Source organism: Acipenser ruthenus, chromosome 15 (assembly GCF_902713425.1).
Source record: "Acipenser ruthenus chromosome 15, fAciRut3.2 maternal haplotype, whole genome shotgun sequence".
In the NCBI taxonomy this organism is placed as follows: Eukaryota; Metazoa; Chordata; class Actinopteri; order Acipenseriformes; family Acipenseridae; genus Acipenser; species Acipenser ruthenus.
The window spans coordinates 31,231,569-31,249,049 of NC_081203.1; the positions used below are offsets into that span (position 1 = coordinate 31,231,569).

General features: G+C 37.8%; 1 protein-coding gene across 3 annotated transcripts in view; it reads left to right on the forward strand.

The window, feature by feature from the left end:
• LOC117422071 (steroid hormone receptor ERR2) overlaps positions 1-17,481 on the forward strand; it is a 75,680-nt gene that overhangs the window by 44,994 nt on the left and 13,205 nt on the right. For all 3 annotated transcript variants that reach the window (XM_034036713.3, XM_058987886.1, XM_058987885.1), the window contains exons 3-5: positions 2,002-2,118; positions 11,136-11,246; positions 11,935-12,096. In XM_034036713.3, coding sequence (XP_033892604.3) covers positions 2,002-2,118; positions 11,136-11,246; positions 11,935-12,096 — 390 coding nt within the window. The remainder of the gene's footprint in view (positions 1-2,001; positions 2,119-11,135; positions 11,247-11,934; positions 12,097-17,481) is intronic.

The window sequence follows — 17,481 nt, forward strand, 5'->3', positions numbered from 1 at the left end:
GACTCATCTAATTTTCAATTTGGCCATGGCTTTAAAAGAAAAAAAAAGGAAAATGTGTTTCATAAATCCAATAAAACTACTAAAAATACTTTGGAACCCTTTCCTGTTATCCCAGATTTATCCCCAGAGCTGAAGGGAGAGTGGAGACATGCTCTGAATTAAGAAAATGACATTTGCATTGAGGTGTTTTGAGTGCCCCGCACTCTTCCAGGAGCGTGCCACAGGAGCTCACAATGTTCTGGCGAGTGTGACTCAACCAGATAACCCAAATTGCTTAAGAAATGGATACTGGACATACAGTATTACAGTCAGTGAAATGGGATTTACCAGTTTGGAATGCACTGTTTTTTTTTTTTATCTCTTACGCTGCCTCCTGAGCACCTCTCCAGAATTGAAACTTTGATTCTGTGGAAAGGAGATCTGTCTAGCTTGTGTAGATGTTTCCTGTGTGTGACCAATGAGAATGTCAAGATTTCAAGCATTGTGAAAAAAAACACAGCTGATGATGGGGCTACACATGGAAAGGTTACTGCATGGTATTGCAGGCAAAAGATACATTAATCTGTGTTTAGTTTTATTATCCCCCTTGTATTGACAATATGTATGTGATACAGAATACACTCTGCAATAGTGTATTTTGACATCAAGGTCTGGGTCCACAAATATGGACATTAAATGATTATTTAAATATTTAAATTACTGTTGTGTATAATGTTGAAAAGTACTTTAATATAATACGTTTATTTAACTTTTTTAATTATTAAAATTATTTTCTTTTTCATCTCTGTCTTCCATAGTGCTTACTTCACTTTCCAGTATTTCAATTTTTTAATTATATATATATATATATATATATATATATATATATATATATATATATATATATATTACCTTTACTTCTAATTGGACTAATTAGTAGCCCTCCTGATGGTCATTTCGTGGGTACTTTGAATGGTCAATGGATCACACGTTTCCAGTACTGAAACAGCATGCACTGACAGCCCCTGTACATCTGTCTCTCATTGCATTCCTTTCTTGCATAAGCATGAACTTTCTTCTACTTAGATTTTCTTTTCCCCAGGAGATACAGCTAGCCTTTCTTAGCTGGGTTAAGAATTCAGTCTACAAAATTGATAGCATTGCAGTATAAACAGGGGGGGTGTACACCTGTGCTGCTTTCAGCCCAAGCAGGTTTAAAATGTCCCTTGTTTTTAAAGGTTTGGTGATCACTCAGCTCAAGCTGGAACTGTTTAATATCATTCCCTATTGTCCTGATCTAGTTTCCTATAAAAAAATGCATTAAATCAAACAACACAAAAATAATACCAGCACAACTAGAAATAGTGCAGTGGCATGCTAAATAAATTGCAAAACAGCAGGTGGCTAAATGTTGCAGGTGTAAACTGTACCAGACAATTGCATTGGTCATGGGTTTCCAAAAGATGTGCATGAAATCTAAAATTCTAAAAGGTCATATTCATGTCATTTTTCTAATATGCTGGAAAAGCCATGTGTCTTCACAAGCATCTCTGTACATTTTTATAAATTGCTTATTAATCCAGCTTGTTAAAGATTCATATCAATAAGCAAAAAAATAAAATAAAGACAGATGGGTTTTAAGAGAGAAATTGTATGTTTGAATATGCCTATGAATATGTGTGTGAGTAAATACTTAATGAACTACAAAAATCTGAAAAGACTACAGTACAACACTTGATGCTGTATGTAAGGAAAACTGCTGGCTGTACATAAAGTATGGCGTCATGTTTTTAACAGGTAATTTAATACATTTGAAGAACACATATTTTTTTTCTAAACTTGCAAATTCAGTACATTTCCCAATTGCCAATGTATTGTACTTTGCTTGAAATCTGTGAAATGGTGGGTTATGTTATATTGACAACTCTATGAAATAGGTAGGAGATAATGGTGATGATGACGGGTGATTGTTTGCAATGTTGAAGCCTATCAAAGTAATAATTGGTTTGTTGTTTGTTGTAGGTAATATTGAATACAGCTGTCCAGCCACAAATGAGTGTGAGATCACAAAACGGAGACGCAAGTCATGCCAGGCCTGTCGCTTTATGAAGTGTCTCAAAGTCGGGATGCTGAAGGAAGGTAAGAGAGAAACAGCCAGCATGCTGTATTTGAATAAAAAAGCAAAGAGGCTTGGTGGTGCAGTGGTTAAAGAAAGGGGCTTGTTACCTGGAGGTTCCAGGTGCAATCCCAGCCACTGTGTATGACCCTGAGCAAGTCACTTAACCTCCATGCGCTCTGTTCTTAAAACTGAGGTCCTATTGTAACTGCAGCAGCAGTTGTGATGTATAGTTCACCGCCATGTCTCTGTAAGTCGCTTTGGATAAAAATGTCTGCTAAATTATAATAATAATGAACAAGTTACATATCAACATAGTCTTGTAATGCTGTTCTAGAGTGTGCACAACTTTTATTTTAGCATTGCATGCTTTTTTAAATGTTTTCCTATACACTTTATTTACATGGCACATAACCAAAAGATAGTTAAAAAATAACATTGCCCTTGGAGTATAGACAATGTATTGTGCACTCTGCATTTTACTAGCCCCACTGCACAACTGTAACAAATGTCAGATCTTATAAGCTGATATATAATTTAAATCAAAAGCAGATGAACCAGAAACGAACATTAATATATAGTATAAAGTACATGTCAGCTTTAGTCTGAAGTGGCAGAATAACACATTCTAAGTTTTGGACCTTACAGTGGAATTTACAATACAGCCTTGTCTGCGTGAAAGGGTCTCAGAATAGCAATGAGAATGCATTTCATAACCTTTGCTTCTGTAACCAGAAAGATTAATCTCCAATCACAGGTTCTGTTTACATTGACATTATTGTGATGTCATTTAAAATGTGCAATCATGGCACATTCATGAGGCCTTGCCAAAGCGTGAGGAATGTTGGCCACAGTTTGGAAAAACACCACTGATTTTACGAGATAGCCATAAACAATGAGCAGTTGGTAGGGACAAAAAAAAATGCTGAATAGGTCAATCCTTACTTCTGACTAATAGAAGTGTAACTGTATTCCGACTGGAAAAAAAGAACTGAGTCCCTTAGTGTGCACTGGAGTGGGTCTCAGCTCTCATATTGATCCAGTAAATGTTTTCCGAACATCTCTGCTCTCTTCCTGCGGATGGTTTTTTAAAGGTGGGCCACTGGGAATTCAGTGACAATTAAACATGCTGCCAATGGATTTTTTCAGCTCAGTTTTTTTTTCAGCTCAGTTTCTCTTGAGAGCACAGTGTTGCAGTAACTCAGGGAATTACTTTACCTGGGCCTGCACATTAATGGGATTTTTATTTAACTGTTTCTGACTTGCTGAGCTACGTGATGAATAATGTGAAACTTGGCTTTCAGGAAACAAAACATGTTTTTTTTAAGACCTTAGAGACTACCCCTCCTCCATACACACTTTCTGTACTTTATTGCTGTTACGAAACTGACTTCAAGACATACAACTGGTTAAATATTTTGGATTACCTTACAAGAACAGTGCTCATTAAAGTGAGGTGCTGTACCCTGTGGACAGGCATTAAGATAGCTTCATACCAGTACACATGAGTTCAGATTGAAGGCCCAGCAGAGGGCTGAGTTCAGCTAAACTGTGCTGATCTACTGTTAGATTCACACACTAGAGAGGACAGCCTCGTGAGTTAAACTACTTCAGCAGCTTCACTGACATTGACACTTGTCTAACACTTTTGTCTGTACTGTACTTGATATTAGGTTTTAAGATGCAGGGGACCAGTTACTAAGCCACCAGCAAAAATATTCAAAGTTGTTCAGATCTATAGAAACCAATCCACATGGTTTCCTGAATTGCACTGGTCTCCATAAAGAATACCACATGATAAAAGTCAGTAGTGGAATCAGTAAGTAATCACATTACTATGTAATGAAATATTCATGCAAATATATTACCTGGAGGAATAAAAGGCCAGGGAATAAGACATAAATGACTCACGAGTGTCAGATCAAAATGGATGATATGATCATTCATGAGTTCAGCTGTAATGTAAATGGTACAAAGCATGCAAAGGAACCAAATTCTAGTGCTCTATGTAACTGTATAGAGATTTTTTATTTATTTATTTATTTTTTTGTCGAAAAAGTTTGAAAGATGCTTTGAGTTAGATTTCTTTTAAGCCAGGGTTGATAGTATTTCGTAATAATTGTTTAGTAATCAGTCTCCTTTAATTAGGGCTTTATTGGCTCTCTGTGTGACCTTCTGTAAAACACAATTATATATTATGTGACTTGGTGTATAATGAAATCATTTCATTGCATGTGCTCTTTTAAACTTGGATATGTTTTTTAAATCAAGCCATTTTCCTCTAATGCAAGTTCAGGTCCTGTAAGTGCAAATCAAAACAAATCCGGGAGCCAATCAACACTACCAACCCCCCCACCCCCCCACAAAAAAAATAAATAAATCCCAGTGAGAACTTTCTGTTCTCTTTGCAAAACAAAAATGTACACCCATAGCGGGCAGAATGGACTTTCTGACAATTCCCATGTTTTCTCACGGTTGATAGAAATGGGACTCACTCTGTCAGTGTTTTGGAAATGGTACATTCTGTACTGTGACACTTTGCACACTAGCAGCAGAAAGATCAATCAAGTTCATTGCAGAAGAAAGGTCACCAACTGTGTGTGATTAATGCCATATCATTCGAACTTGAATTATAATAATGCCATATCATTAGAACTTGAATTATGCTGCTCCAAATAGGCAGACTACTCAAAGCCGGTTCCGTGAAGCACCGAAACACTGTTTTGTTTTGTTTTTTTTTAATTTATACAAACCAGCGTTTATCAGTTTTCATGAAACATCTGACTGCTGGCCTCCGGGGAATGGCTTGTGTGTTTATTTGTTTTTAATTATAAAGTGTTGCTCTGCACAAAGTGCTGTACAAACTACTTACAGTGAGTGCCAGTTCAAAGGAACACATTTTTCTATGTATTTACTTGCTGATGTTTCTCTCAGTCGAGGCAGATCATGCCAAAACAAACAGGTAGCTTGAGAATTACGTTAATAGGTTTGGCATGGCATTGCTGGGATTTAAAAAAAAAAAAAAAAAACGTTTACAGTTTAACCCTTTTACAACTGAAAATTTAGTCTGTTTCTTATATTTCAGCATACTGTATCAGAATTGGCCTGTTTCAATTTGATGCACTGGTCCCTTTAAAAGCACTGATGCCGTCATTAATCCACACAAAACCTGATGTGTTTGATACAAGTAGCTTTGCAGATTGGGGAAATTGTTATGTTTGTTGGTCTGGACAGATAAAAGATAAATGTTAAAATGGCATACAATGTGCTATTGCTCAAATTGGATTAAGTATAAGATTACAGATGCAATAACGTAAAAAGGATACTTGGCAGTTTTATTGGTAAAATGTTGTATGCTTTTGTTTTGATTTATGTCACATTATAATATTTAAAGAGTTATTGTCATGAAACACCTTTACACAATACTGAATTATGTTGTTTACGGAGAGCCTTTCTGATGCCCTGTACAATCATAGGAGGTGTCTTTTCATTGCAGTTGTAGTTTACTGAACATCATAGTCTTTGTTTCTCTGGAATTGCATGGCTTCATGTCTGAAAGAAGATGGGTCCACAGACAGCAGCCAAAGCTGCGGAGAGATCAACAGTATATTCTATTTTAGAAGCACGTACCTTGTGAGCATCAAACACAGGGCTCTTTTTTTTCAAGCCAGTACAGAAAGAGGAAGCAATCAATAAAAGAATCAGATGTCAGGGGTGGTGGGTTTACTTTCTGATCAATCAACTGAGATCAGAGCAGAGTCTTGGGAGTTTGGAAGCAGCTAGCTCTCGTGAGCTGACGTGAGCAGAACTAAACCGAGGCAGAGCCTTGTGTGCGAAAAATGGGAAACTCAGCCTGTTATTCTCAACTTCTTTTCATATCTGATGGCAAACGTTGTGCATTGATCAGCATGCTTACCAACACTCGTTACAGGGGAAAGGGCAGGTACAGCACAGACACGAGTGTCTTACCAGGTGTTCTTCAATAGTTCTTGTAGGGATTCCCATGGTCCCAAAGGACCTAGCCTCTGCATGAGAGTATTTGACTTGTTCTACTGAAAATGCAATTCATGGCTTTCCCAAAGGGTCCTGCAACATGGGAGTTCATGCTGTTTTTTGTCAAACCAGGGCTAAGCTAGGATCACCAAGATTCTTTTATCTGTGATAAATCCCAAACCACGCATCAAGGCTGCCAATATTTTTTAAGAAATGCAGTGCCAGATTCAAGCATTGATTTGTAGCATAGGGAAAACAAGCTGGTAGTATTGAACAGAAAATGTGTGTATTGTATAATCACTCAGTATAGTGTATACTTATCTAAAAATCTGTAATATTAGCATTTTGGCAGAATTTGCACTGGAGTAAATGCTAAGTGAAAAGGTAAAAAAAAAAATAGAATATATATATATATATATATATATATATATATATATATATATATATATATATATATATATATATATGTATACTGAGCTACAACCTTTAAGGTTTCAGTCAGACTGACAATTGTAAATCTCATTGGTTTTTGTTTGTTAGCATATGTAACTTCATTATTGGTAACATATGCATCAGATATACCATACATGGGTCAGATTCTAACAAGGAAATAATGGCAAACTGCAATATGAACTATTTAATGTTAAAAACTAGAAACAAGCATTTTAAGAACACATTATCACCCTATGAGCTCGTGGCTAGTTTGTAACATTAAGATTAACATCAGCAATAGCCTCCTTTGCACTTAGAGACCTTGATATATGTAGCCCATAGTCTTTAGGAGACCCCCAAGCCCATACTCTTCCTTACCCACTAAGAAGCCTTTTACTTTTATTGTTACACACCCCTCCCAGGCCCGCCATACTGAAGCCTGTGTCTGTTTTGTGGTCAGACAGGTGAGAGAATTGCAACAGGCGTGAACACGTGTTCACATAAGAAGGGGATTAGTTGAGCTGCTGAATTACAGCCCCTCACTCTCACAATAAATCACTCCTAATGGGAGACACAGCACTCACAATTATAGTGACAGAGTTATGGGACTCTCTGGAAAATACTTTCAACACAGAAAGGAAATAATAACTATGTGCACTTGCAGTAAAGTGTTTACAAGAGAAGAGTCACACAAAACAGAGACACAGTGAAGTCTATTGAACTCTGCATTCATTTGAATAAATCCAGTGCACATCTATTGGCTAGAAACTTGGACAGAACAACCCTTTGGATGAGACAATCAGCGTGCGCTCAGATTTAAATAGAGCGATTTGGGTCATCTTCAAGAATCTCTTGCTTACCTTGCAATACCACGCATTTCACTATGGGAAAATGCTTTGATATAGATCAGTATATTTTGAATGGTTTGGTTTTTCTCTGAGCCTTCTGTGTCCCTTTGTGGAAACTTGTGGATGTTTGGTTCTGCATCACTTTTATCTCTGCACTGTAATCTGATTGAAGTGATGGGTTGGTGGGAGTGTGGAAGAACAGATTATCTAGGTTATGTTTTCCTTTTGTTTTAGCTATGTAAAACGTTTAACTGTAAAACAATGCTTACATGACGGAAAAGGGGTTGTGACTTGACAGGTCTGGCTTTCTGTAGTGCCCAATGGGCGCAGCAGGTGCAAAGTGGTCCTTTTTCTCACACCCTGCGATTAAACAAATGGTAGCAATAAGCTTATGACCTACTCAGCCGGCAACAGGGGCCCTTTGAAATATTGCTGACAGGGTTTAGCAGCGGCAGCCTTGAAACGAGAGCGCGACCATGCCTCTGGGTAGAGCCTTCTGATTTTCCCAGCTAAAATAGGGTCCCGTTAAGCTCCCCATGGCACTGCCAACCATCCCAGTCATCCTGACACATTCCCTAGGAAGAGACACCCAGAACAGGTGAGGAGACTAAAATTAACCCCCTGGCTGAGACACAAAGTGAGTGAAGACAGGCCCTTTTGTAGGAGTATGTTCCGGAGGGGATTATTATTGTTTTTGGAGAGAAAGCGGAGCCCGGGTCAGCTGGCAGAACCCTCTGGACTGCGCTAATCCCGGCACAAACACTTCCCGTGTCTGCTGAAATCCTTCCTCAAACAGGGCTCCTTTGAAGGCCGATATTTGATAACATTGCTGTTGCTTTCTCCGCGGTGTCACAGTGTGGGGTTGTAAAAAGAAAAATGTTTGTTGATTAATCTGAGCTCACCCCTCAGCCCTCTGACTCCTGGAAGCGATTCGGAGGGTCACGCACACTTGGAATAACAGCAGTGTCCCCTTCCCAAAGCCTGCTGCAGCCCTCATAGGAAAATACACTCAGACGCATACTTTCAGAGTCATATAATACAATCTATCTATCTACTGTATCTACAGCATATATCTATATGTGTTTTAGAACAGGTGGTCAATGCACACTAATCTTTATTGATATGATAAACTTGTATGTAAAGAATCAGCTAAAATCTAACACGTACATCTATACCTGCACTAAATTCTTTTCTCAGCACTGTGAGAAGTTTCCTGGTCAATTTCTTTCCCAAAGCCTGCTTCAGCTGACTTCTTGCTGTACTGTGCTATACAGTACATTATGCCAGCTTTGCCAGTTTACACTATGTGACTCATGGAAGTGGAGCAATTAGATAGATAGATAGATAGATAGATAGATAGATAGATAGATAGATAGAAACGCCACTTTCCAATTCCAGCAAGCCATTGTTTTAAAATGAATAAAAGAAGGGGAATAATAGGGAATAACTGACATAAGAGATACAATAATTAAAGGGCATTATTGATCCTTCCATAAAGAAACATCTATTTGCAATCCTTGCTTATATATTTTGTCTGTCTGAGTGATTATCAATAGAAAATGAAAAAAGTTGTTTAAAGAAATGTGATTCCATTGTGACCTGACAGCCATGTAATGATCTCCCAGTGTTTGCTGGGAAGAATAAGCTCCCAGTGGGAATCATGGGTAATTAGGTTAGTGGGCTGCCAGTGTCAGGAAATTGAAAGACAGCCCTAATCAGATTCCTGTTCCGAGGGAATTAAAGAATGTATATATGCAGCAGAAATATCATGATTCCACTCATAGAAAGTAATACAGTTTATGTTACCTAGCCATGCGTACAGGTTGTAGCTTGAAAACCAATGTGGCCAAAGGCAAAAGCTAAAACAGATTTTCAGAACAGTGTTCTATGCAGTTTGTTAAAGATTGAAAGGCAGTTACCAGCCTTTGTATTGATAATTAAGTGCAGTCAACAGAAGGCTGATTTGGCAGGTGTACATTAAAAAAAACACCTCCTTCAGTAATGGTTCTTCCCCAGTTAATTAACTGCAATTCCAAACACTGGTATTATTGAACCAGTTGCAGCTCCTAACTTTCAATGAATCCAGTTTAGCTGAAGTGTTTCAACAGTAACTGCTTTTATAACACAAAATGATTGATTGCCATATATGACAGCCAGTTCAGAGTGTCTATATCCATATAACGATGTTTGCTTTCTCTTGCAAAAACAATACAAGCAAACACAAATATGATCAAACAAACGGATCCTAATGCTCAGCGATGAAAGGCTTCCCTATAGAAATCACATACAATTATGCATGAATCATTTGTATTTAGCTTCACTTGGTCACTTATCTATATCATAAAGATTTTACTGCAGTATCTTAATTGTGTTTAACTTTCTTTATGCATCACAAGTAATAATGCTGAAATGTTGTTTTTTTTTGCATAAGACTATTTTCAGTCCTACAGTAGGTGGTGATTTCCCCCTGCTCAATTGTATGCAGGATTCTCAGGCAAATAGAAAAATCCTACAAAGATTTCCTTTCAAGAGTGAATGGTGGTGCCCGGAGGCTGGTGGATTCATGAAGTCTTTGTTGTCTACAGACAGCTGTCTTTAACATAGAATAAAATCTATTCCTACACCAAACACTTCATTGACAGAGACACCGAGCACAGGCAGAAAAGCAGAATGAGTGAGTTGAGGTGTGTCAGCCGACAACCCTTTGGATAGTGGCAGAGATTCTGATTAGGATGAGATGTCAGTGTTTTGTGTTAATTGTTTGTAAGTTAATAAAATGTTAAAAAAAAAAAAAGAAGAAAGTGCGACTCACACCCTCAGGATCACAACAAAGCGTGTTTAAAGCGCCACTTGATCTATCACACAATAATAATAAAAAAAAGAAATGTTTTCTTATCTTGCATTAGATAATACATAACATCTGTTATGGACAGGGCTGCTGTTTCCTTATTTTCCAGTGTTGTACAGGCTACCTCATTATAACACTGTCCCTGGGTGATAAGGACTCTGCATGTTATAATAGATTGTGTCAAAATGAAGACATTTCAATAGAACAGCTAGAATTGTTACATAGAGCTTTGCAGTAGGGATAGTGTCAATAGATATTATTCATGCAGCTCCGGAGGAAGCGGAATGCTAAAAAAAGCATTGTTCTACGGAGCAGCCGTCCTCTACTGTGATTTTACAAAACCGGGGCCCGTAGCATATTGTGTACCTGCCAGTTCATTAGTATTCTGTCTGTCTTTCCTAAAAAGAGAAATAATTAGTCCTGGTCTGTGGGATCGTTGACCCCACGTTAAATATTCATATGTTTAGAAATCTGCCAGCACTTGCCATGTCATAGACCAGCCAGGCATGTTACATGTATGGGCAGATTTTTACTGCGTTGACATTTTTGTTTTGTTTTGTTTTTTTTGTTCAACGACCATACGATTTCAGAAACCATCACATATCATGCCCTAAATGTGCTTTTATATAGATTCCTTCAGTCAATGAACTTGTGACTTCTATGCTTCATCTTTTTCTGAAAATCGAGAGATATCAGAAAAAAATTCTCAAGCAGAAAATTCTTCTGTAGATTTTAAGTACACGGCAATAAGGTAAACATCAAAATATATTTATCTGATAAACTTGCAGGTTTGTTTACTGGAAATAGGTACATTACAGTAAGTCAAATTAAATGATAATTAGGTCTTATAGTACTTATCGTACACTGTAGGTGTGAATGCCAGTGAATGTGTGTTGATGTGTCGATGCTTTCCCTTCAGGGGTGCGTCTGGATCGTGTTCGAGGAGGGCGACAGAAGTACAAGAGGAGGATGGATGCTGAAAACAGCACCTATCTGAGCCTGACACTGCCACCCCCAGCAAAAAAACCATGTAAATACTCTCCTGTTCCTTTCTACAGACAACAAGGTCTGTTCTTTCAATGAATACATTGACTGCTACTGCATGTACATGCATCTGTACAATTACTAATTCTGGTGGGTTCAACAGTAAGCAGGAACCACACACACCCATTTTCTAATTGGTACAGTGAAGATGGGATTTTTTAAAGCCAAAAACTAAAATTGATTTCTGGCATGACCAGGCTTTGCTGTGTAAATAATTTTGTTAAAAAGCAGCAGCAGCAGCAGCAGCACTGTTAATTGTAGTTATTTTTCCTGCAAATCACCAGAGCATAGCACAGAAAATTACTGAATTAAAACCACTAATAACAACTGCATTTGTTTGTTGGTTTGTTTTTAATACAAAACAAATGTTTCCTTCCAATTTATTCCTTGGGTGATCCAACAATTATAAAAAAAAAAAACCTTCAGGCAATAACATTTTATCAAGCAAATCTAAAATCAATATTATACATTAACCTAAAAATAATTTAAACAGAATGTTAATCAACTAAAAACGTTTTCAGAATTTGGAATCTGCAAATTACTTGATTGTCATCCCTTGCATAGAACATACAGCACATTCATCTTCAAGAGCCTTCAGGTGGCTGACATGCATTGCTGCTGTACAGGTTGGTTTGCACTGTATTGAAAGTAAAAACTCGTTCTTTTCATTCTAGTAACGAAGATCGTCTCTCACCTGTTGGTGGCAGAGCCAGAGAAGATCTATGCCATGCCAGACCCCACGGTGCCAGAGAGTGACATCAAGGCTCTCACAACTCTGTGTGACCTGGCGGACAGAGAGCTGGTCGTTATAATTGGGTGGGCCAAACATATCCCAGGTATGAAACCTCCCAGCTCTTTCGATTCCTTTGTAGAAAATGCCCAGCGCTAAACCCCTTGAACACCCTTATGATTTTTGATCTAGCGCTAACAATACAGTAAGAAGCCCTTCAGTATACGGCACCAAGATTTTAAGACTTTGCTAGATTTCCGTCTTACTCTTTGAATAGTTCACTGTGGCATCCAATGCCCATCAAAAAGAAAAAAAAAAGAAAAAGAATAGAGAAGCATTCATGTCCTTTGTAGTGGATTATTATTATTATTATTATTATTTATTTCTTAGCAGACGCCCTTATCCAGGGCAACTTATTGTTACAAGATATCACATTATTTTTACATACAATTACATTATTTTTTTACACATTATTTTTTACATACAATTACCCATTTATATAGTTGGGTTTTTACTTGAGCAATCTAGGTAAAGTATCTTGCTCAAGGGTACAGCAGCAGTGTCCCCCACCTGGGATTGAACCCACGACCCTCCTGTCAAGAGTCCAGAGCCATAACAACTACTCCAAATTAACAGAAAACATCAAGAAAGCTGAAACCTTTCCCATATGAGAGCATTGTTGAAACAGATTACATTTCGTGGCAGCCTTTTTTTGCAGTTTGATGATCATTTAAATGCGAATATTATGTCTGATGTAATAAAATCCCACTATGAAAAGCCTCCATAGCCTATTAGCAGTAAAAGTGCACTAGGGAACCAGGGAGTAGCCTTTATGTATCTCTTGGTAGCCCCTTACCTCTCTGTGTGGTTGGCAATGGATGAGTGAAGATACCCCCCTCATATTTGAATTAACATTTGCTGCAAATGTGCACCTGGGGGAGAATCAAAGTCAGTCCAAATAAAATCGATAAACTGCTCAGTAAAAAAATGATTTAAATGGGGTGGTCCATTGGGCTCTCTTTGTATATATTCCATTATCACTCCAGAGAGAGAGGTCCTCTCAAGGAATAATAGCAGTACTTTGTTCAAAATGAATAACATTGATGTATTGATTTGTAAGAATAATAATAATAATTTAAAAAGCGGTTTTGATAGTAAGAATGACGGAATGTGAATGTGGACAGCCAGAGAGAGCTTACAGGAGGGAAGGTGGAGGCAAAGGGCCACCAATCCAGGTTCATTTTCAAAAACGGTTTGAACATTAGAATAATTGACCTGTTTGTTATTAACTAAAATACTCTTTAAACCTATAAAATACTTAATATGTGTAATCATTACCTCAGTACAGTGATTTAAAATTGAAGGAGTCTAAAAAAGAAGTACTATTCATAATTAAAATATTGAAAATATTTTCTAGTTATTTAAATATTCTTGAACATCTCTTTGGAGACAGTTTTCCTTACAAACATTATAATGCTGGGCTACATGTAGTTTAAATAAGAAGTCCCTCTCAACCAAACAATAGCAGTGATTATTGAGTGATTAATTTAATAGCAGTGATTGAGAGAGCAATTTTTTTTTTTTAACTTTTGCACAGAAACAAGTATTTTATTGGTTTATTTTGACTGTGGATGTTTGACATTACTTTGGGGGTAGTCCCCTAGTTGATCAATGACCAAAGATTAAAAACAAAACAAAAAGAGGTTTGCAACAAGGCCTAGTACTCAGGAGACAGTAAGCAGCGAGAGTGGTATATAAGTCACAGGGTGTTCAATAACCTTACACAGCAGCCAACAAATACTGACAGTGAGAGATTATAGGGAAGAAAATGATGGCCATAAAATCCCCATAGGGAGAAGACAACAGAAAATTGAAAAGAATGAAAAAATATATTAAAATTCCAAACAGACAACATTTCAGCACACCTGTTTACACAAGTCTGGCCACCTGTTGACACACATACAGAAATGAGAACCTTGGGGGTTAGTGATGTTGATAATTTTGAGACACAACTAACACTGCCTGAGGTGAAGCTCCACTGAGGCCAAGGACATCCGTAGCACGGTTTGTTTGGGCGTGACATAATTTACAACATTTTAATGATGGATTGCATGTATTCCATTATGGGGTTTCCATAGGGATGTCCTTGCAAGTCCTTGTGTTACGAAGCAGTTTTGCTCCGTTTTCGGGATTGCCTCTAATCAGGTGCAGGGGGAGGTGTTATCACATAAGGAGATTAGCCTGATGGTATCAGTGTAACCCCTTCAGACTGAGGAACGCTGCTGCGCTGCATCAGCAAGGAAAGGTTTACAGACCTGATTATTCAGGGGGGGATCACAACTGACCCAATAACTCAGCACAGCAGGGGAAGACACAGCAAATCCATTACAGCAAGCCTGTGCACCGCTAAAAACACAAGCAGGAGAAAAACCAGGGACCTTTGGTTACTGTTCTCAAACATTAGCGTTCGCGGCAGCTGGGCATTTTAGGGTTTTCGTTGCAATCTGTCACTGTGCAGTTTCCTGGTTTGGACCCATATTTGCTTTACATTCTCCCAAATCTCTTTACATTTGCCTACTCTTTGGTTTGCAAAGGATAAATATAATAACAATCGCTTCACTAAGAAGATTAGCATAAGCAGATTAAAATGTGCCTGTTGAACGTTGTGTTTATAGCCCAGCTTGTTATGTATTAGTACCTTGTTAATAGTGTCAGTGTTATACGTGAAGGTGCAGTGTGCTGATGGAAAGGGGAGGTCAATATCCAGGACATAGACACATTTGTTTTGCACAGGGTGCCCACTTTATGCATATGACATCCCCTGTCGATTATGGAAAATCAAATTTTGAGTCATGGATGAGTCTTTTTGTTATTGGGTAAAAAGTGCAAATATGACATGGAGGGCCCAGAACTAGTTTTGCATGCATCATGGTTTCCCTGGGGCATTGCAGTGGAACACACATCTGGCCACATCTGTCTTCTTTATACGTTTTTTTTTTTTTTTTTTAAACTGCTGATTGCATTTTGATAGATTTTTGTAGGCCCTGAGCATTGGAATTAAAAAGATTAACAGTTCATTATGAAGTGGGTCGCATTGATTAGAAAAAAGGCAGATGTACAACGGCCGAGTCAAGAGGTAACAATAGATTTGTCAAGACAATGGATACTTAGGTCGCTGATTGATTTTTCCTTACTCCTTGGACTTGCTTTTTTTTAAAAAGCAAATCCAAGCATTTATACAAGCAGATACTCTGGAGGTCATCCGTCATTTATAAAGAAGTGCAAGAAAATAAAACTGGAATATGTTCAGCTGTTATGATAAACATCAGAATTGGGTTGTCACGGTTTTTATCGGCACTCACTGGTTTAATTACAATTCATTATTTACCATGTAACAATTCTTACAGTATATTGCTGGCATTATAGGGATAAGGGCGTCTGCTAAGAAATAAATAATAATAATTAACATTGTTGCATTTTGTTTAACTGCTAAACTTAATAAACGTAATAATGCCTTCAGAAGGTCAACTGAATAGAGGCGTCAGTAGAAAGTCAAATACTCAGATATCTGTCTTGCACATGTCGCAAAAAAAACCCAGTTGTTGCAGAGGTATATCGAGTTCTGCAAGAATTTAATCTGCTGTTGGTTTGTTTGCAGTTAGGGCAAACAGTACAAAATGGTCCCTTTAAATGCATCGGTGCAGGGGCTAGCCCCTCTAATTTGATTGTCATTACATTGATGAGAATGAGCCTGTGACAGATAGCTTACGGTTACAAAGGTACTAAAGACCTTTGACACGTATTGCTATTTGTTGGGTAGCAGTCAATTTCTCATTCCCTAAAAGACCGAGAAGCTTTAAGTGTTGACAACTTGACAAACACGCCCGTACGTGCCCCGAGCGTTCTGTGTTAATTTACAATGGTATCTACCATTCCTTCATGTTTACCGTATACCAATCCTTGATCCAACAAATACTGCAAATACTGATTGTGCAATGAGGGGTGAGACAGTCACCCAGGACAGCGGAATCATATCTATACACTGACCATATGTGCCTGTTATTAAGTATGGATGTTCTATTTAATCTCCAGTTTATATATGTATGTGTACAGTATATTTACACATTGTTAAAATATGCTAAATTGATATACCCACATTTTCAAATGCATGCCGTATTTTTCCAGAACAGTATTCATTTCAAGAAATATCTGGATTATTTTAACAATATATTGAAATATAATGGCAGTGGAACTTTTACATACAATATGCAAAGCAACCAATTCATTTTTTTTCCTGCTGCCTGTTTTTTTTTTCTATTAAATTCTCAAATCTAGTTACTGTGTTGCAATGCTGATCCCACTCAAGCTGTGTAATCTCCTTGTAATAGAGTGTGAATACAGCAGGAGAACGGCCAGGCGATAAATCAGCACCTCATCAGCACACTTTATTAAATATAGAGACCAACAGACAGCTTTTAGTATATTCAATTTTTTGTCTGACGTGGAGTTATAGAGATAGATCGAGTAATCAAGGGGATGCTGCAACTAAACATCAATGAGGCATACTAGAGATTTTGAGAAAAGCTGAGGGGAGGGAAGTGGTAGCAGGGAGTGATAATATCTGCCGTTTGGAAAACTGGGAATGTGGTCAGCTTACACTGTGTTTAACCTGGAATTTGCTTGGCCAATGTCCTGTTTGCAGGACTCCTGGTTATATAAAACAGGCTCCTTAATCTTTGAATTTTATACAGTATTATACTTGAAATTGTGCTATTTGCAATGCTACTTGCAATTTATAATGATGCGAAAATCCCTATTCATATCTGCTGTAAGCCAAACGATGTTCCACAACTATGTGCAGAGTAACTAAAAGGCCATTCCCCTCGAGTGCCCTGTCGAATAGCAGGTTTACAAACACCCAGCTCTGGCCTTGTGAGCGCGTCCCTGTTGACTTTTTGCCAGTGCACATACTGTACCTATATCTGTCTGAAACATTGGAGGGCTCTACAAATGTTTCCGCTGCCATTGCGAGCGTCAGCACTGCCCTAAAGGGTATGGAAATATGTTTTAAAAAGCTGACAGTGCTGAAGCTAGTGCTTTTTTTAAAATTTGTTTTGTTTGGATAGATAAGGAATCATTGACCCCCATGCAAAGGTTTCTAGTCAGGAATTTACCTGGAGATACATAAAATTGTTTTAATGTAGCTGCTTATAACCATTTACCAGCAAAGGTTTAAATCATATTTAAAGCATGGTAAAGCATAGGGAAGCATTGTAAAGAATAGCAAGGTATGGTAAAGCATATTAATAAACATGGCAAACCAAGGTAAACTATGGTAAATGCAAAATATAACCATGGGAAAGCATGATAAAACTGCAAAAATACAGTACACTGGTACATTTCTATGAGGGGCATGGTGCAAATTATGATAAACTGTTGTTTCTAAGATCCCTCAAAATGAAATAAAATGTAATATGCACCCCTGAGACAG